This window comes from Archocentrus centrarchus, chromosome 1 (genome assembly GCF_007364275.1).
Source record: "Archocentrus centrarchus isolate MPI-CPG fArcCen1 chromosome 1, fArcCen1, whole genome shotgun sequence".
Lineage (NCBI taxonomy): Eukaryota > Metazoa > Chordata > Actinopteri > Cichliformes > Cichlidae > Archocentrus > Archocentrus centrarchus.
The window spans coordinates 129,944-151,551 of NC_044346.1; the positions used below are offsets into that span (position 1 = coordinate 129,944).

The 21,608-nt window shown below is 41.0% G+C and overlaps 1 protein-coding gene across 1 annotated transcript; it reads left to right on the forward strand.

The window, feature by feature from the left end:
- The first annotated feature begins 11,455 nt into the window (after nt 1-11,455).
- Nucleotides 11,456-21,243, forward strand: LOC115788742 (NACHT, LRR and PYD domains-containing protein 3-like). The gene is made up of 13 exons (XM_030741902.1): nt 11,456-13,278; nt 15,460-15,636; nt 15,808-16,056; nt 16,133-16,303; nt 16,414-16,587; nt 17,274-17,323; nt 17,396-17,964; nt 18,048-18,103; nt 18,929-19,143; nt 19,253-19,512; nt 19,649-19,765; nt 19,842-19,983; nt 20,148-21,243. Exons 1-13 carry the CDS (start codon nt 11,456-11,458, stop codon nt 20,465-20,467), a joined length of 4,323 nt encoding a protein of 1,440 aa, XP_030597762.1. The 3' UTR covers nt 20,468-21,243.
- Nucleotides 21,244-21,608: the final 365 nt, after the last annotated feature.

Below are 21,608 nucleotides of genomic sequence, written 5' to 3' on the forward strand. Positions count from 1 at the left end.
GCGTCTGTTTTGACATTGTCTTTTTTGTAAATAAACCTTATGTTACTTATTGAGACTGTGTCGGCGAAGGATTTCTTCAAACATAACATTATGGCATCAAGATTAAGAAACAACGGGACCTTTTTTTTTCTTGTTTTCATTGTTGCTTAGGCTCAGCAGATTGTGATATGGGTCATAATAAGCCCCTTCACAACAGTAATCCTGCAAACTGAAGAGTGATGCTTACCCAGTGCATTTAAATGTAACTCACATGGGGCCTTTACTAGAAGTGTAACAGACTGGGAATGGGGGCCGTCTCAATATTACCTTTCAGTCATGATTTCATGCCCTGTCAGTGAGAATGGGCACAGATGGGAACAGTGAGATTTAGAGTTAACAAACCGAGCTGATATCTGGGAGTGTATTTTTGATTTAGCAGAGTTTTATGCCAAATGGCCTTCCTGACACAACCCACAAAGGATTTGTGTGTCCTCCTGGGATCAAACTGTTAGACACATGTGTAAACACTACACAGTATCACTTAAAACTGTGTGAGACTAATTCAAAGAGTATTGCATCCTACACAAAAACAAATGTTCAAAGTTACAGTTTTAAAGAAAATAATCCAAATCTGTGCTAGAATGTTGCCATCTGCCTTTGCCCGTGCATCACTTATTAAAGTTATGTTGTTTTTACAGGAGATTACAACAGAACCCTCCCAGCAGCAGCAGCAGACAAGTTGCTGGTTTCAACAGCAAAAATCAAAACAACCAAAATTGAATATCAGGCTGGAAAACCTTAAATTGAGCCAAATAGCTGATCAGTTACACCACACACACACACACACACACACATCAAGTTAACACTGCTCTAATACGGTTTAATTAAAAAAAATTAACTTTATCATTTTTGCATATCAAAAACATTGACATCAATAGTTAAGGATTTCTTAATGTTGTAAACCCCCCATCCCTCATCCAGGTGGCATCCCCACATTTCTATGATGGTGGGAGAACTTCAGCTCACCCCCAGCTATGCCAAAGACAGCTGTTAAAGGGTTAAATTAAGTCAAACCATGCCTGATGCTGAGGGAAGATGTGTGTGTACGCTGTATAATATTTTTCCAGGTGTCTTCTGACATAGTTCCTCCAACTTCTCCCTCCCACGCTGTCTTGGCTTTCCCCATGTATGAGGACAACTATTCAGAATTAATGCATATTTTTTGGATTTTGCTCCTTTATTTAGCAGATTTACACTGAACTGAATACATTAAATCCATGGAGGGTAAGGATGGATAGCTTGGAAAGGCGAAACTCCAAACCTGAAGATAACCTGAAGTAATGAGACTTTGGTACATTATGGTCCTCACACAAAAATTTAGATGATGCAGAACTGTCATCAGAGAAAATGTCTGTAAAGTGAACCAGGCCACATCTGTACCAAACTGCAAATGCCCGATCTAATTGAGATGGTGTAAAGAGGTTATTACGTGTTAAGGGAGAGAAACTACACATACTATTAAATGATTAAAATGTTTTCTGAACTCGCCCCAGATCCTTACTGAATTACAGACCAAAAAATTCAAGCTCAGTTCAGATGCTTTGGCATTCAGTGAGAGAGGGGTTAGGATTGAAATCAGAGAAACTGGGAGTGTAGCTCTCAATTCCATATCGGCCCAAACTGGACCCTTATCAGCAAACATAATGATACAATATGTCAATTTAGCAACATTAGCTGCCCAATAATAAAATATAAAAGTAGGTAACCCCAAACCGCCCTCAGATTTAACTCTCCAGGTTTGCTCTCCTTATACGTGATGGTTTTCTACTCAATGTAAATGAAGAAATAAAGCGATCCAGTTTGGCAAAATAGGAATTTTGTTTGGTTTTTTGGTTTTTTGTTTTGTTTTGTTTTGGGGGGGGGGGGGGGGGGGGGGGGGGTCATTTGAAATAAATAAAGAAACCTGGGCATTACAGCCATCTTGACTGCATTAATCTGTCCTGCCAGTGAGAGTGGGAGCTTTGCCCATCCATCCAGATCCATTTGGTGCGGTCTAGGATTGGCCTGTAGTTGTATTAAAAATGGTCTTAATTGAGCCTGTTATTTCTATTCCCAGATAAGGAAACTTGTCACTTTCAACTACACTTTAATTTGAATGGTTCACTTACTGTGCAAAAATCTTGAATTTCTTCACATTTTTCAGGAAATAGGTGCAGCCAGTTATTGAAACATGCAAAGATACATGGAAATGCAGTCTATAAGGTTAAAACAGAGCTTTAAAAATCAGTATTTGGTATGACTACCTTTATTCTTCAGCACAGCCTAAACTCTAAGGCAGCTTTCTGTAATTTCTTTAAATAGTTGTGGCCCCACAGCACCAACTTGCCAGGGTGCCCAAACCAACAACACTGTACCTAATACACACACCACTTAAATGTAAGGAAAAGCAATAGGCATGCATTCAGTTCACAAAAATTACATTTTAATATCTTCACACACACACACACACACACAGGGTTCACCCAGTACATGGTAACTCCAAAAGCATTTTAATTGCTCTCAGACTCACAGTGAGATGAGTCACACTGAGGTTTGTGAATTCTGAGGTGGTTCATAAAGAACAGTTTACACTTTGTTGTATTTTTTCCAAATATATTTATTAATTTTCATTTTTAAGAACAGAACACAAGCCAAAGGATCAGCAGCGCAGTCTACAAAAAAATAAATAATAATTTTTAAAAAATAATTATGAGAAAATAACTAACTACTGTGGGGCTGACTCAAACTCCCTCCTCAGCTAACAGTTCTGATAAGATGTAGAGTTCATCAGGGTCAGGGAGATCAGTCCAACACAGGTCAGAAGAAGACAGGACGGCGGGGGGGTAGAGCATCTGTTTACAAAACATCCCGGAGACAATTTGATAAACAGCAGTCCAAGAACGCCAGGGAGCCAAATTCCTGATTCTATGACTTGTTTTGGTACAGACTGTACTGATTAAATTGTTGACAGCCTTCAGTTTTTCTGGCACCGCTCTGTGGCGAAAAAATCCAATTCATCCGAATCTTCTTGATTCATTCCTTCTCCGTGCAGAAACAGATACATACATCTCCAAGATCTTACCCCTCCGAATCAGCTCCAGATATACAGAGTCTGAGTTTGAGTCTGTACCTTCCTGCATTCCCATCATAAGCAGCCTTACCAAGGCCAGACAGCTGCCTAGACTTCCTTAGTTGCAACAACAAACCAGGTATCTCCAGGTCCAATCTGGAGGAACCCCAGTGTCAATAAGCCAGATGTGTGTGTATTCCATTGACAATACGGCCAAGCACGTCATCTTCCACACCACACGGGAACCATAACGTAGCCAGCGGGAATGTCAATTGATAAGAGGGAATAGGGTTCTCCTTCCCCCAATCTCCTCATGGTGAAAATTTGATCAAAACAATGGCGTTGAGAGACCAGCTGGCCAGATCCATAATTATAAATTCCAGTTCAGAAGTTGTGTGAAGAGACGCTCTAAAGCAGCAAAGCAGGGGAAAAAGGAAGAGCTGGGAGAGAAGAAAAGTGCGACCGTCTCCGCTGAGAGCTGAAGAGCTGAAGAGAGAGAAAAAAAATGTAGCTGTCAGATGTCAATCTTAGAGTCAACAAGGCATGTTAAAAAGTCAAGTGGGATGTATTCCAAAATAAGCTTCCTCCACCCAAAAACAGTAGGCAACTTATTAGAAATCCATTGCAGTAAAATATTCTTCCGAGCACAGTAAGTTAAAATGTTCTACAACTTAGTCTTCTTTTTGTTGTTAATATATTTACTCGGTAGACCGAGGAGAAGAGACACTGGATCGAGACTGATGTTAATTTTAATAATTTTCCAGTTTTTGACTAGAATGGATTCCCAATATTCCTGGATCTTGGGACAGTGTGTGAGGCTACCTTCATGTATTTTGCATTTAGGGCACTGTGGAGAGGAACCTGGTTTAAACTTAGACACCCGGTTTGGGGCCAAGTGCGCTCTATGCAGTAATTTAAGTTGTCAAACCCAGGAACGATTACAGATAGAAATTTTTCTGGCAGAATTCCAAATACTGCTTCACATTTCTTCTGTGATCTCTGTATTCAGTTCTCCTCCCCAGGTCTGGGCCAGAGTTATTAATGAGTCAGACTTATGACATTTTAATGTTTTGTAACACATACTTAGTGACACTTCACGAGTTCAGAAAAACTGCTTTTCAGTGCCCGAGATCTCAGTGTCCTCAAGTAAAGTTGGTGCTTTTTTAACAATCTGAAAAACGCAGAAGAGATTATTTTTTCCTATTCCAAAGGCTTCTACAATTTGATTAAATGACACGAGAATCCCCTCGTTTACACTTTGTTGATTATTATATGTCAGCATCATGAACAGTTTTCACACCTGTGTGCATAGGAGAAAGATTAAAATAGGAGTGAGAGAGCATCCCCTGATCAGAAACAGCTCAGCCACTTCCTGTTTCCATACAGAAGATATTTTGTGCACTGCTCAACTTTAATTCTGCTTCCAATATTAATTCTAAACATTTTAAAAACAGTGTGACAATAAACAAAACACACCTTGTCAAACAAGTATCTGTATTTCTCAATATTACACAATTACAAAACTGCATGTGACACACAGCGCTCGCTGTTTGAAATGTAATATATCAGAGCACTGAAAAACATACTGCTGGAACTCTTAAAGGCATCTTTATGTAAAAAAAAAAATCAACTTGAAACTCATCCCACTCAATGCTGCTCTTTAGCTCTGAGACCAGCAAGGCAGCAACCTCAACAGTTTATTTAAACTCTGGAGACATGAGGTACAAAGAGTTCAATCATCCAAATAAGACAGCAGCAGTTATTCCAGACTTTACTGACTCTTGTCAGACCAAAGGACAGTCCTGATGTCCTCTGGTTTGTCTCAGGGATCTCTGTTTTGAGTGTGGGCTCCTCCGTACATCCTTGGATGTGTCTCAGAAGCTCTGCATCAAATTAAAATTGACCGAATATTTAAGATGCTGGACAAAAACAACTTGGTGAGAACAGTCATAGTCAACCCACAGAGCAGCTCCAAAGACCTACAACATCATCTTGCTGCAGATGGTGTCACTGTGCATCATTCAACTATTCAGCGCACTTTGCACAAGGAGAGGCTGTATGTGAGAGTAATGCAGAAGAAGCCTTTTCTGCACACACACGCCACAAACAGAGTCTCTGAAGCACATTTGGACAAGTCAGCTTCATTTTGGAATAAGGTGCTGTGGACTGATGAAACTAACATTGAGTTATTTGGACATAACAAGGGGCGGTATGCATGGCGGAGAACGAACACAGCATTACAAGACAAACACTTGGTACCCACAGTAAAATGTGGTGGTGGTTCCATCATGCTGTGGGGCTGTGGGGTCAGTGCAGGTACTGGGAATCTTGTTAAAGTTGAGGGTCGCATGGATTAAAGTCAATATCAGCAGATTCTTGAGAACAATATTCAAGAATCAGTGACAAAGTTGAAGCTGTGCCGGGGCTGGATACTTCAACAAGACAACGACCCCAAACACTGCTCAGAATCTACTGAGGCGTTCATGCAGAGGAACAAGTACAACGTTCTGGAACGGCCATCTCAGTCCCAGACCTGAATATTATTGGAAATCTGTGGTGTGATTTAAAGCGGGCTGTTCATGCTCAGAAACCATCAAACCTGACTGAACTGGAGATGTTTTGGAAAGAAGAATGATCCAAAATACCTTCAACCAGAATCCAGACTCTCACTGGAAGCTATAGGAAGCATTTAGAGGCTGTTATTTCTGCAAAAGGAGGATCTACTAAATATTGATGTCATTTTTCTGTTGAGGTGCCCAAACTTATGCACCTGCCTAATTTTGTTTAAATAATTATTTCACACTTTCTGTAAATCCTGTGAACTTCATTTCACTTCTCAAAATCACTGTGTGCGTCTGCTGTATGATATATTTAACTGAACCTGCTGATCTGAACAACCAATGATTTATAAAGGAAAACCATGAAAATTATCAGGGGTGCCCAAACTTTTTTATACCAGACTGTGGGAGGAAATCCACGCAGACATGGGGAGAACATGCAAACTCCATTTACCCATTCACACAAGCACTTCTTATTCAAGCACTTATTGTCTAACATTCACACACATTCATACTGCAACGCTTGCGTCGGAGAGCAACTTGGGGTTCAGTATCTTGCCCAAGGATACTTTGGCATACAGCCCGGAGCAGCCAGGAATTGAACCATCAACCTTCCAATTAGTAGGTGACCTGCTCTACCTCCTGAACTACAGCCACCCCAGAAGTCCACTTATTTATGATACCCGAGGAAGCACACACATCTCACTTATTATTTACTGTTGCACCCAAGCATTCTGCACCTAACAAGGCCTTGGACTGTTAACCATTTCAGGCAAGTGGACTACACCACATTTTCTTATTCTCTCATCTGGGTGAGGTTTCCTTTTCTTGATTTCTGGAGTGAACTCTTCATCGTTTGAATCATACAGGTATTGTTGACATGTTTGTCCCTGGGTTTTCAGTTGCTTGACCAAGAGGAGTTTGAACTCCAGATACTGGGAAGTGTTCTTTGCAGCTCATTGTAAGACTTGGCTGTCTTGTCGATACTGAAGCCATGAACTGGTGATGGCCAAAATAGTGAAGCGACGTGTGGTGCAAACAGACCACTTCTTGGTCTAGCTGGACATTCTGTAGAAGCTGAGCAAGTAGTAACTGCAGGTCTTTGGATTTGCCTCTGATCTTCCTTTTCCATCTGGAACGGGAATCGTGGGGCTCAATTCCACTCAGTACCATGGCAAGAGCCTTGTTGCCCATCCATTTGGTGACTGCTACTTCATTAGATGTCTATACAATCTTTTCTGATCACCCTCTTGGTTTTGTGCTCAGGGTGTTGTCAGCACTGAAGTGGTACTCCTTTGGGATTTGATTCTTTTGAATTGTTCCTGTAGCAGGCAGGCCCCTTTCTTGAAGAGCATCCAGAAGACTGATGGTGGTAAAATATTGGTCAAAGCAGACCAGCGATCCTCTCTAGTGTCCACTTCTGTCGATCTGTTGGACTTGAGTGAAGTGTTTGCAACCAAAAACAAAATTACATCAGGCGGGCAGGTATCAGTCTTCATTATATCATTTGGGATTCTAAGTAAAATATTTATTTTTTTAAATCTGAATGTGAGTGACCATAACATTGCTCATGTCTAGTTTGTGAGACAATCAAGTTCTTACTATGCTGTGCTGATCTTCTTGCCACCTTCTGGGTAAGTTACCTTTGAGCTTTCGGTGAATCTTAAACTGTTATAAATGTACCTACAGACATCCACTCAACATTACTGCTCCCAGCCACTGGGAGTCCCCCCTCCTCCTCCTGGGGCTTTATCTACTTTCCACTGTAAAAGTGCTGCTTTGACTCAATCGCAGAGTGTCACCATGAGATGGCGCTTTCTTCACAAATACTTTTGTTAACTTTTATAGTCTTCATAATTAAATATTTTCACATGCTGAAATTTCAAAATGTGATCAAAGTCTACAATAGATGGATAAAACCTTACAGTCAGTAAAATGCAAAATGCAGTGCAAATCACTAAAACTATTCCCAGCAAACATTTCTTCATTCATCCATTTCTTCATTGTGACGACCCCGGCCTCGTCAGTTTTGGTTGGTCCTGTGTGCAGGTTATGTCTGGGAGAACCTAATCTTTCTATTGTTTGCTGGGATGTTATTTGCTTACTTGCAGCGAATATCTATTTGTGTGTTGTGCCACGCACTGCAGTGCAGTACTAGTTGTGTTTTCATTAAAGTATTTTACCTAATTAACGAAGAGTTTTTTGTTTTATCTGGTCCTGTGTGTGTGCGTGGGTGTGCGTGTGCCTGCGTGTGCGTGCGTGTGTGTGTGTCTGAGTCAGCTACAGTGACAATAGCACCACCCCATGTCCACACCAGCTTTTTTTTTTTTTTTTTTGGGGGGGGGGGGGGGGGGTAAATTGAAACATTTATTATTATTATTATTATTATTATTATTATTATTATTATTATTATTGTTAAAATAAAACTATCCAGGAAGTTTTGAGTCTTTCACAAAGAGGAGACTTGAGTGTGCTGACAGTTTGTGGGATGTTTTAACTGTGAGACGACTTGTGTTGTAAAATCAGTTCTTATTCTGTGTTTGACAAACAAGCTCAGTCTGATGTAACTATAACATCACTTCCTGTTGCTACAATTTTTCTTTCCAACTTTATTGTTCACCAGCTCACACACAAGGAAGAGAGAGCAGCTGAGCAGAGTTAGAGCAAAGGTAAGCTCGTCATATTTCTGTATGAAAACAGCTTTAAAGCTGAACTGCATCTAACAGAAGAAACTCCAAGTGTGCCTGCTGTGTGACTCACCTTTGACCTGAGAGGGCTCTGATTCAGCAGCCTCGCTCACTTGTGGGTTACAGGGAGGAGCTGTTACAGACTGAATCTGGTGGAAAGTCTTTTCAGGTTACAGAGAAACTTTTAAAGGCTTACACTTTGTTTTAAAACTGCTGGTGGTCCTTCAGAGAGAGATCCGGCTTTAGATACATCTGTCATTCAGCACCTTTGCTCGGTGTCCCTGAAAAATAAGCTACCTTCCATATTTGAATATGTTGTCACCACTACAGAAGTCATCATAGAAGAGTCACCTGTGATTTTAATGGTGATTAAAAACCTACAGTTTGCATGAGAAAGGTTGCAGTGTTCAGTCCTGTGTGATGAGGCAGTGACAGAGGAGCTGCAGGTGTTATCTATTCACTGCTGTGCTTGCTGTGAAATACATTTTGCTGTGCTTTGTTGAACAAGTTTGTACAGTGAAAATACACTTAGTACCTCATGGTAACAAAGTAAAAACAGAATTATACACATTTAACTTCAATTAAATTTTATTTTGTTTTATTTTCAGTTTTCTTAAATTTTTACTTAAAAAAGTTTTTCCTATTTTTTAAGTCAGTGTAAGTAGCTACACTTTAGAAATGACTTCAAGAAAAGTTAAAAGTTTGAACCTTAAAGCCAGCTTCTCATTTCTTGGTTGGCTGTAAGCCAGCCTGACACTCACTGGGTTCAGATGTTGTAGACACCAGCATGCTGTACACCACCCTGCACTGGTAGGGAGGTGCACCGTGTTACCTGCTGTCCAACCAGAGAGACGTGCTGTCCTCTTCTCTTTGTCTTGGTGGTCCTCATTTACTTTTCATGTACTTGTAGAGCTGAGACACCCACCCAACACTGAACCATTCATTGGAGGAGGGGAGAGGAGCAGATGTGTGCAGACTATGACAGACAGACTTGGAGAGCTTCTGAGAGTCATAAGCCTCTGAAACTAGTGAGGGCATCCCTCCATCCTTTGCTTCATTTCAGGCTGACCGCAGTGAGGCCTGGTGCAAAGGTGAAAATCAATTAATCCTGGGTGTGATTCACTGATTGATCATTTGAAATTATATCAATGAACCACATTCTAGTAAAATAAATGCATGTTGTTGTTTTTGTTTTTTTATTTGACCTCTCTTTTCTCTCCTTTTTCAAAAATTACAACCACAAATCACACTGATGTGAGTTCATTTGTGTGGCATGCATGCAGACTCAAGGTCAAGTCAATACTGGCGATCATTTCAAATCAGTTACTAATTCAATTATTCTCATTTTGAAAGTGTTGATTATTGTTTAGGAAGTTTGAATTTTCAAGCTAAATCTGCTTGATTTTCTCCTCTCTTCTGTCATTCCCATTTTTCCAGCTTGATCCTGAGCATGTCCTGAGCAGCTGTGTAGATCTGCTGATAGAGTGACAAAGGGTACGAGGTACACGCCCGCTGATCGCTAAACACAGACCCTGCAGTCATCAAACTTTGACAAATATGACAAAACAAAGTACAAGCTGATGATTTCTGGACAGTCATTGTGATCTTAAACAGGACATTTAACTTCTCCACACATTCACACATTCTTACTTTTTCCATCTGTTCCAAGGAATCTGTTGATTCAATCAGCATCTCTGTCTAACACTGTCAGCCATGTTTGCCACAGCTACCTCGATCCCAGCATCATTGGGCTCAGTGCGTCTTGCACTATGTTCTTGCCCACCAGCATTGGTGACCAAGGGCCCACAGGGGAGAGGTTACTGAAACTCGGTGAGAATGGGTTTGTCTTCACATTTTGTAGATCATGCTGACACCATGATGGTGCATCCCCGTGTACCAGCTCCACGTTTTTTTCATAACAAAAAAATATTTTGAATGTCAAAATAAGTGCATTTCAATCCTACATTGAAAAATGTGAGTGCAACTTATTTTGGGGGAATTTCATCATTCTTACCTCTATACCTACAGTGAAGGTTTTACCTTAATGGGAAACCTGGATACAAATGTTTGTAATTGTAATAAAAGATATAGTTCCACAGCTTTGTTCTCTCATCACACCACAGTTTTGACAGCTGTGGTCTTCTGGTTTACTCACAGCAAAAACAAAAGCAAAGTTTTATGTTACTCACATGAATACAGTCACATAGGAGACCCACAAATATTCAGTAATAGCCAATGGGACAGGGAGGCAAACAACCAGTGCTTAGAATCAATAACATATTTTACTTATTTTTCTCTAAGCCCTCTGCTTTTTCCCTCAGCAAAAAAGTTGAATCGTACAGATCCAGCACTCAGAAAGCTTCTCTTCATGATTAGTGTTAAAGCACCATTAGGCCCATTGTCCTTTACAAAGGTGAACCTTCAGCCCAGTCTGAGACCAGTGGAAAAAGCTTTCATAGATAGATAGATAGATAGATAGATAGATAGATAGATAGATAGATAGATAGATAGATAGATAGATAGATAGATAGATAGATAGATAGATAGATAGATAGATAGATAGATGTGGTTGAAGACCATGTCCACCTCAGTGTGCCAGATGATTAACGGTGTTGGTTTGATTCTTCCTCCTACCCCTCTAGAAGTCCACAACCATGTCCTTGTTTTTGCAGTGTTAAGATGGAGATGATTGCATTCACTAAACTCCTTAATTGTTCCTCTGTACTCCTCCTCGTCACATCCATTGATTAAGCCAACAACTGTTGAACCATCAGAGGGAAACTTTTGTCAGTGTTGTGCTGAAATCTGCCGTGTAGATGGTGAACAAGAACAGAGCCAGAACGGTTCCTTGTAGGATTATGCTGGCGATGACACTAATGTTGTTAAGTGTAGAATTATGGAGGGAAAATAAATGTAAACAAATACAGCAAAAAATAAATGTTCTTAATATGATTGATATGATGCACTGTGAATCATAACTGCATATAACTGCATTTATATATTTTTTCCTTGCTTTCAGGTTTTTTACTTTAATTTCAGAAGGATCTCACTGACAAAGAGAGAAGTGATGGGAGCAGAAAGAAAGCAGCTATTTTCAGTGTGGAGAAGATAGAGCCGCAGACATGGAACAGAATAAACTGATGGAGAGTGTTAAACAAAGGCTTAAAGACCATCTTCAGGACAAGTTTACATGGATACATGAGGGGACATCGGATAGTCGGTCTCGACTTGACAGTGTCTACACAAGACTGTTCATCACCCAGCAAGCTCAGGAATTTAGTTCCATACCACACGAGATTCTAGATCACTTTAATGTCCCAGATCAGCAGTCACCATTTTCAGAGGTTAATTATCAACAGATTGACTGCCTGAATATCTTTAAACCAGGAAGAAGCAATGTCCAACAGCAACCAGCAAAAGACAAGGCAATCCAAAGAGTCTTGACGAAAGGGATCGCTGGTATTGGAAAGACATTCACTGTCCAAAATTTTGCCCTCAACTGGGCCGAAGGAAAATCCAACCAGCACATTGATTTTATCTTTGTGCTCCTCTTTAGAGAGCTGAACATGCTCAGAGATGGTGACTACAGTCTGCTGCAACTTCTTCTTTGTTTCTACCCTGAACTGAAACCCCTGGAAGGTATGCAGCAGCTTGTTAACAAGCAGGTGCTGTTCATCTTTGATGGCTTGGATGAAAGTAGATTTCCACTGGACTTTGATGGAAGTGTAAGAATGGATGACATGAATCAGAGATCAACAGTCAATGTGTTGCTGACCAACCTCATCAAAGGCAACCTGCTGCCTGGTGCTCTGCTGTGGGTAACATCCAGACCTGCAGCAGCCAGTCAGATTCCTTCAAAATACATTGATCAGATGACAGAAGTCCAAGGCTTCACTGAGCAACAAAAAGAATTATACTTTAGTAAGAGATTCAGCACAGCCAGCCAGGCCAAAGAAGTCCTGTCTTGTCTTAGAGGAATGATAAGCTTCTATTTTATGGGCCATATTCCAATCTTTTGCTGGATCATTGCTGAGGTGTTTAGGAAAGGATGGAGTGATGAAAAGAGTCGCAGGATCACAACAATGACAGAACTGTACATTTATTATTTACTCATTCAAACACAAAGAACAACACAGAAATATGCAGGGAAAAGCTCAAAGAAGAGAGCCAAAAAGAAAAAGTCTCAGGCCCAGAATTCTGCCATGCTGTCAAACCTGTCCAAGTTGGCATTTGATCAGCTGCAGAAAGGAAACATCATATTCTATGAAGAGGACCTCAGAGAAAGTGGCATCAACGTTGATGAAGCTTCAGTGTTTTGTGGGTTTTGCTCAGAAATCCTGAAGGAAGAACGTGGTCTGTACAAGAAAAAGATGTTCAGCTTTGTGCATTTAAGCTTTCAGGAGTTTCTTGCAGCTCTTTACATGCACCACTGCTGCATGACAAAGAACATCAACACTTTGAAGTCTTTCCTGAGTACTGATCCTACAGATATGAGCTTTCTTGAACTACAGAAAAAGGTTGTGGATAAAGCCATGCAAAGTGAGAAAGGTCAGTTAGATCTGTTTCTCTGTTTCTTCCTTGGATTTTCCCTGGAGTCCAATCAAACAATGCTGCAGAGTTTACTGCCTCAGGCAAAGAGCAGCTCGGACACCAGTGAAGAGATGAAGGGATACCTAAAAAATTTCCATGCAGAAAACATTCCACGAGAGAGGTGTATGAATCTTTTCCTCTGCAAGATGGAGCTCAAGGAAGAGAGATTTCAGGATGACATCAGAATGTATCTAAATTCAGGAGTGAAACTCTCATCCATTGACTGTGCAATACTGTCAACAGTGCTGCAAATATCTGGGGAAGTGGTTGAGGAACTTGATCTGACAAAATCCATTACACCATTTATAGGGACTGAGAAACTTGTCCAGCAATTGAAGAACTGCAAAAAGGCTGTGTAAGTAGTACAAGTACAAATTGAGGAAGTAAAATGGTCCTCTTGGATAAAATGTCACATATGTTATGTTTGACTTTATTCCCATTCAACAGCCAAAACTAAGAGCTATTAGCTATGGTTACAGACATGTACAAAATTTTTGGTTCCCTTCTGTTAAAGAAAGAAAAATGCACAGTGATTTCTAAAATAACTTGAAACTGGTAGAAGTGATAATAAATAAAAATTTACTGAGAAAGAACTAATGAAAACTCAGACATTGCTTTTCAAATATGGTTCAACAGAATTGTTAAAAAAATAGATAATGAAACTGGCCTGGAGAAAATGATGGCACTCTTAATATTTTGTAGCACAACCTTTTGAGGGAATCACTGCAATCAAGTGCTTTCTGTAACTCTCAGTGAGACCTCTGCACCTGTCGACAGGTATTTGAGCCCCCTCCACGTGAACAACCTGCTTTTCATTAGTTAAGGTTCACTAAATTTTTATTTATTATTACTTTTCTCAGTTTCAAGTTATTTCTGTAACTTCTGTGGTGTTTTTTCCTTTAAGAGAAGGATACTAACAATTTTGTCTGTATGTGTCAAATGTAATCAAGCTGGTTTTGCAACAACTTGGTCTCTGACAGATTTCCGAACTTGCCAAAAAAGTCACATTATTTCTTAATTTTGCTTCTCCTTTTTGACTCTGTACAGTTTACTGTGTGGGAACTACAATGTGAGCTGCATATACACAAGAATAAGAAAAGTAAATAAGTGTAGTCATTAAAAATGTTTGGTTTAGCCCTGAGTTCTGCAAAAATTAGATGGTGTACTATGTTACTTTTCTCTATTTTGGGCTGCTGTTCCCTTCAAGATGCAGTGATACACTGCTGTTAGATGACTTCATATGTGTGACAGGCAGAGATGGACCCAGATGCAGGACTCTGGATACAGACATAACATAAAAGGTGTTTATTGCAAAACAAAAACCAAAATCCTCCTGGGAGCCAAATGTAGAAAGTAATCCAAAAACAAACCAAGGCTTGACCAAAAACACACAGACACACCAATTATGACAAAAGACACAACACAACAACAAGCAGAGAAAACACAGGACTTAAATACACCAGGGGATAACGAGGGAAAGTGGAAACAGCAGATAACACAGCTGAACACAATGACACTAATGAGACAAGGGGAAGCAACACTAAACACACAGCACAAGAAACAAGACTTTACCAAAATAAAACAGGAAGTGGACACCAAGCCTAAGACACCAGAACTTGACAAACCTGAACCACAAACACAAATACACTGGGCACAGCCCAGGACCATGACAGCAATGCTCAGATTGCTTCCTGGATGTCTCTGTCTGTCCACTGGTAGGTTTGCAGTTCCAATTTCATACGTAGATCATATGCAGATGTGAAGCATAACCAGGGGCGTGGTGGCCATCGGGAGGTTCGGGAGGTTTCCCAAACGGCCGGTTGTTTCCAGGCCAAATCGGCCGGTGATCAGAATTTCTTTTTTCTTACCCAATTAAGCACAGCTGCTCTCACGGCCACAGGTGCAGTCCGCACCTGCAAATAAAGTTCTCTTGTCTTAAAATGATGGTTTGTCCGTTGTATGGTCGGATAAAAGGCCTCTCCAAACCAAGCTCCTGGGCTGAATTTTAACCCCAGCCCGCCCCTGAGCATAATATGTCAAGGGTTGCTGATGACAGCTGGATTTCCATCTATACCCCAGAGTCCAAGCAACAGTATTAAATGGAAGCTGTGAAGTCTTAACTTTTTTACAGACAGCATGGGAACTACAATGATTTCAGCCATCCAGCCTTCTTTAATATGATTTGTAGTTTATTAAAATTTTATTTAAATATAATACTTTTAGGTATTGTTTTAAAAGGAAAGGAAAACAAAACAATTTTTAAAGTGATGTCAGATTTTGAAAGAATTTTCAGGCAAACCTCTGACACCAAAATGAGCTTAAGTAAATAAAAACTGTTGATGGTGGAAACTTTTTAAATTCAAAGTTGAGTCAGGTGTCATTTTAGATTTGTTACACCTAAAATGGTGATGTGACATTATGGCAATTTTTATCATTAGCATGGACATTTTTATTCTACAAAGAACAATGACTGCAGGCGTATAACTATTATTTTTCTTCTTCTTCTTTTTCTTTTGCTTTTCTTCTGATTTTGCAGACTCAAGAATGGTCATTTAAGCAATGATTGTCTAGGTGTACTACTGTCCATACTTCAGTCAGCAGACTCTTGCTTGAGAGAGCTGTGCCTGGTGTATTTTTCTAACTTCAATGATGATTTTCCGTACGATCTCGTTGCTGTACTGGGAAGTCCTGACTGTAAACTGGAGACACTGAGGTCAGTTTAAAGAACTGTTTCTGCAGGTTTATACTTCTTTACTCAAGTTCTTTTGAAATCTGAGATATATGTCTATCTAGCCACTGAATTACAGTAAATGACATTAGCACATCAAAACAATGAACAAAAGTTCACTTCACCTTATTTATAACTGATATGTGTTTTGCACAGGTTTTCTGGGTTTTCTCTAGACTTTAGGAATTGTCACAAAATGGTCTCTATCCTTCAATCAGAACTATCACCCCTGAAGGCGCTGCATTTGACCAACTGCATATGCAGTTATCCAAAGGACTGCAGTGGATATTGTACAAAAGACATGAAGACAAATGAGAACTATGTAGAGTCCAGTGATGAATTCCCCCCACTGACTATGATTCCTTCTGCTTTGATTGGTCCGATCTGTAAACTGGAGAAGTTCAGGTAAATTAGTGGCAGCATAATTATTCACACTCTCTCTGCAAGTTATGATGTTAAGGTGTTTTTATTTTGTTTGCAGCATGCCTGGATGTTACCTGAAAAATAAATGCTGTCAGGTTTTTGCCTCAGTTCTCAGCTCTAACTCCCAGTTGAGAGAGCTTGACCTCAGTCGCAATGACTTGCAGGATTTAGGCGTGCAGCTGCTCTCTGTTGGACTTGGGAGTTCTAGATGTCGGCTGGAAACACTGAGGTAATGATGGCAGTGTTAGCTTCATGTGGTTCAGATACTGTACAACATGTGCAGTAGCAGTTAAGAGTAGTACCAGCCTTTTGCTTTAGTAAGAGCTGTTTTCTCTCCAGGCTGTCACGCTGTGGGATCACAGAGGACGGCTGTGTCTCTCTGGCTTCAGCTCTGAAATCCAACCCCTCCCACCTGAGAGAGCTGGACCTTAGCTACAATCATCCTGGAGTGTCAGGAGTGAAAGTGCTCTCTGAGCGACTGGAAAACCCCAAATGTAGACTGGAAGAGCTCAAGTTGGTATACTGAAAAACTTGCTCACTGAAGTATTTTTTTTTTTCCAGTATGGGGATGTCTTGACTGTTTAAGAAAACAATTCTGCTGTAGAGCTAGAACGGCTTAACCAACATAGCATAACATAAATTTTACATAAAGATGATTTTTTTTTCCTTTCTTTTTTTTGTACCACAATGTAATGTGACCTGACTTCAGTCATTAGTTCCTCCACAACTGTGAAGTTAGAGGGAAGTCAATTCAGTTATATTGGATGAGAAAATCTAATAATGAGTGAGGAAACTGTAGTGAGCCCCTTTGTCCCCATCCGCAGGCCAGCGTGAGATTTGAGAACTTTTTAGAAAAATATAATCAAAGGGGTGACAGTGTCTCAAAGATCTTTTCATATCAGGAATGTTTGGCTTATTCCCCGTTTACATTCCCCCATTAATGTTCAGTGCCAATAATGTCATGAGATTGTAGAGTGGAGTCCATTGACGCACTCCTTGGTCTTCTTTTTTTTCTTTATTATTTCTTTATGTAGCTCTTCAAAGCTTTGAGTCCACAAAGACAAACCAGAGAGTGCAGCACGTCTGAAAAACTGAAAATCTCGAATCATATTCATATACTTATTCATTGACATTTAATGGCCCTTTATATTGCTTCACAGCTGAGAGTACTTTCTTACTTATGTGCTCCTCTGCCTCAGTGTCGACCATAATGAAGAACACTGGGTCAATCCACATCTTCTGAGCAAGTGTAAGTGTTACTGAGTTTCTGCTCTGTGAAATGGACTAAACTGATACTTAACTCATACAGTTTCTTTCATAGATGCCTGTGATCTTACATTCGACCCCAACACTGTGAACAAAAACCTCCTGCTAACTGAGTATGACAGGAAAGTGAGCTACACTCAGGAAAAGCAGCCCTATCCTGATCATCCAGAGAGATTTGACCAAACAAATCAGGTGCTGTGTAGAGAGGCTCTGACTGGGCGCTGCTACTGGGAGGTGGAGTGGGAAGCATTTGTGAATATTGGTGTTGCGTATAAGAGCCTACAGCGGAAGGGACACTGGGCCATAGAAATTGACCGAACCAACAAGAGTTGGTGTTTCAATATCACCTCTTCAAATGGTTACTCCTTTCGACACAACCTGAAGGAAACTTTTATACCAGTCCCACACATTGATGTCCAAGAATTCCCAACAAAAACCAAGAGACTGGGACTGTTTCTGGACTGGCCAGCCGGCGTTCTGTCTTTCTACTTGGTGTCTGATGACACGAAAACTCTCATTCATACCTTCCACACCACTTTCACTGAGCCTCTCTACCCAGCATTCACTGTTTATTTAGGATCCTCTTTGACCCTGTCCAGTGTCCCGAAGATGAAAATGTATACTGTGAGTATTTCTGGTTGTCTTGTAGCACCATATTGTTGTTTGACTGGAAAAATGAGTTTTGTTTTCCCTCTCTGCATTTTTAGGCTCAATCAAGCTTCACACCTGAGATGAGATTAGAAAGAACAGGCATTTCATACAGGTAAGCTATGCAAGCTTTGATGGTTACCATTCTAAATACAGATTGTCGTGGTCTTAGAACACATTCAGATTTGCTGTATTTGGTTTGGTGGTGGGTCAGTGATGGTCTAGGGGGGCACATCCATGTAGGAACACACAGACCTTTACAAGCTAGACAACAGCACCCTTGACTGCCATTAAGTATCAGGATGAAATTCTTGGACCCACTGTCAGACCCTGCACTGATGCAGTGAGTACTGGGTTCCTCCTGGCGCACGACAATGCCCTGCCTCATGTGGAGAAGGTATGCAGGCAGTTCCTGGAAGATGAAGGTATTAAACCACTGACTGGTCCCGACACTCGCCTGGCCTAAATCCAAGAGAACACCACAAGTGTTCCTTTAAGTTTTTTGAGCAGTATATTTTTGGAGCTTTGCCTTGCCACCAGACATGTTTGACAAATTTAGTAATTTTACTTTAGAATTTGTGGTTTACCACTGCTTTACCAAAGACATCCTGGCCTTGCCAATTATCAGTTGAACAGGGAAACACTAGTCAGTTGTGTTGTTGTCTGTGTACCTTCTCAGACATCTGGCGTTTGAAAAAAGGTGACTGACTTCTTTAAGTTTCTTGAAGACTTTTTGCCTCTCATCCAAAAGGCTTTGTCAGTTCTAAAAGCAAATGGTGGTACCTGGTACCTGGTACCTGGTACTCAGTGCTGGTGTTTTTTTGTTGTCGTTGTTGTTGCTGACAATTCTAGAAGCACTGCTGTCAATTTTCAACCACTGTCAGTCTCGTTACTAACATTTTTTTCTTATTCCCATATTGACTGGTTTTGTGTTGTTCAGGTTCACGTTCCCTGGTCCGGGGTTGTTCCGGTGTTCTTTGACTGGTCTGGTCTTCGATGTGACTCATGAGAGCGAGGTCACCTACAGGACTCTGATCTGGGATCCTATGGTTCTCCAGCCAGCGCACAAGGTGGCTGGAGGCCCGCTGTTCAGCATCGAGTGTTCTCAGGACTCTGTTCGTCAGCTGCACCTCCCACACTGTGAGCCTGAGCCTGGTAAGGACACCAGCCTGACCGATAATTAAACCTAGAGAAACATTTTTTTACTTTCTAGAAAACTTGGATGGGGGTCTATAGCAGTGAAATAAATGGTGTGTTTTCACAGCACTGGTCTCTGACAGCATCGCTGTTGTTCACATCACGGATGATGGCATGAGCATCATACAGCCTCTGGAGATCACTGAAACTCACGTGGTCGTGGACGTTCCTCACCTCTCTGCCTTTGGCATCGTCTGGGATCTCACCACGCGGTTTTTCAATTACGGGACAAAACCCATTCGTGGCCAAGTCCTGCTGTTCCTCAGAAACAGGCCGCGCCTCATCCTCAGTGTGATGCTGCTACCAGGAAACGTCCCTCTGCACGACGTATGCTTTAATTATTAAGTGGCTTCTAAATGAATAACTAGTCTCAGTGTCACCACAAAAATATTGAACTTTTGGTGATCAGGGCTTTTTTTTATCAAAATCACTGCTCTAGCAAAATGTCCTGATATCTTTAAAGGTGAAAGTGCAGCACACTACTTCAGAGTACATCGAAGTGCCGTCCTTCTGTTATTTCCACAAAGGCCAAAAGTACAGTCTCAACAGCGCCCCACAGCACTTTAAAATCCAGCCTGCAGTGAGTATCAGTCACACCGTCTGCAGCCATTTAATCCACAAAACTTTAAAAATGCCATATTTTCATTTCATTTCAGTGTGCAGAGTTTTTTGAAAATTATGGACCAAATTACCACCCGACCTTTGAGATCATCCTGACCACGAGCACAGAGGAAGTGACGTTGATGGTGCAAGATCCAGAAAAGACACAAGTGTGGGAGCATGACCTCCATCTGCCAGGTCGGTTTGGTTTGAAGGCATTTAAGAGAAAACCTTATTTTCACAACCAGTTTTGGAAGGTTTGCTGTCTTGATAAGAATCAGTGAGTTTGCAGAGCCGCTGACTTTGATTTGCAGAACTGTTGCTCTGAAATATGCTCATTGGTCATTGACTTATTTTTCCAGCTTCATCCTCTCATGATTCTCCAGCTGGAAGTCCTCCTCAGATGGGGATCAACACCTCAGCAGAGAAGCTGCGACGAGCTCGGACAAACTTCATCGATAAAGTGTCGGATCCGGTTCTGAACAAGCTGCTGGATGAGCTGCAGCACTTCACCGTACTGACCGACGCTGAGGGCGAAGCAGTCAGAGCCAAACCCAGAGCCGACAAAGCACGAGACCTGATCGACACGGTGCGAAAGAAAGGAGCAGAAGCAAGTTCAAAACTGATCGACGTCTTTCATGCCAACGATCCGTACCTGTGCAAAGAGCTCAGCTTAATGTGAAGCAGAAATCTGTGGAGTGACGATCACATGCTAACATCACCAAGCACAACACACACTCCACAAAAGAAGAAAAACCAACACTGATGTGACTTCAGAGGCTTTAACTGTTCGATTGTGCGAGGTTCAAGCTGAGACTGATCAACACTAAAAAAGCCAAAGCTGACATTCCTGCATGTTCCCATCAACACATCAAAAAGTGTGCTCAGTGAATATTATGCTGAGAGTGCTGTGCTGCCAGCTGGGATTAATATTGCATATCAGCTATATTTTAGCTATATTGGAGCTTTGTGGCACAACAGCCTCTGAAAACAGAATAGAGGAGCAAGAAGAAGCGCTCCAGCTAGCTAATTCACCTACAGACCAGACAGAGAGATGAAGTGAATTAATTTCTATATGATCAAATGATGTGGCAACATTATTCTCATTGCATCAAATGTCAGATGCTGCTGGGTTCTCAATGCTGTGAGATAACTGGTTTCAAAGAGCAGCCAGTAGACTGTAGTTTGAGTCCTGTTTGGAACTTTGTTTTTCTTGTTTTCATTTTTGCTTATGAGGATGAGGTTTGGTGATGGAGGCACAAAATCTGCAGAGTTCTTTATGAGGCCTCACAGACGAGGAGTTGTTACAGACTGAGTCTGGTGGAAAGTCTTTTCAGGTTAGAGAGAAATTTTTAAAGGTTTACACTTCATTTTAAAATGTGTTTTATTACGAGTGGAATTCAGTTCAGTTCAATTCAATTTTATTTATATAGCGCCAAATCACAACAGTCACCTCAAGGCGCTTTGTATTGTGTATTGACTTATAAAATACAAGACTTCTATTACAGGCTTTTGTTTTCCCATCAATCACAAACAAAAAAAAATGTGTGTGTGTGTGTGGTGGGGGGGTGGGGGGGCAGGAGGAGGAGGGGAGGTGAAGGAACTCAGGGGCACCTAATCAGCGCCGTGCCTCTGTTACTGATATCATATGCACAGCTGTTAAATACAGAAAATGCCAACTAGAGAAATAATTTTGCCACATTGTTTTGGCGCCCCCCCTCTTGTGTGGCACCCCTATGCATTGCATTTAGTGCATACACACTTTTTGCGCCACTGTCTCCCATCTGAGCTCGGATCCATTCTTGAAGTACGCTCTCTTTCTC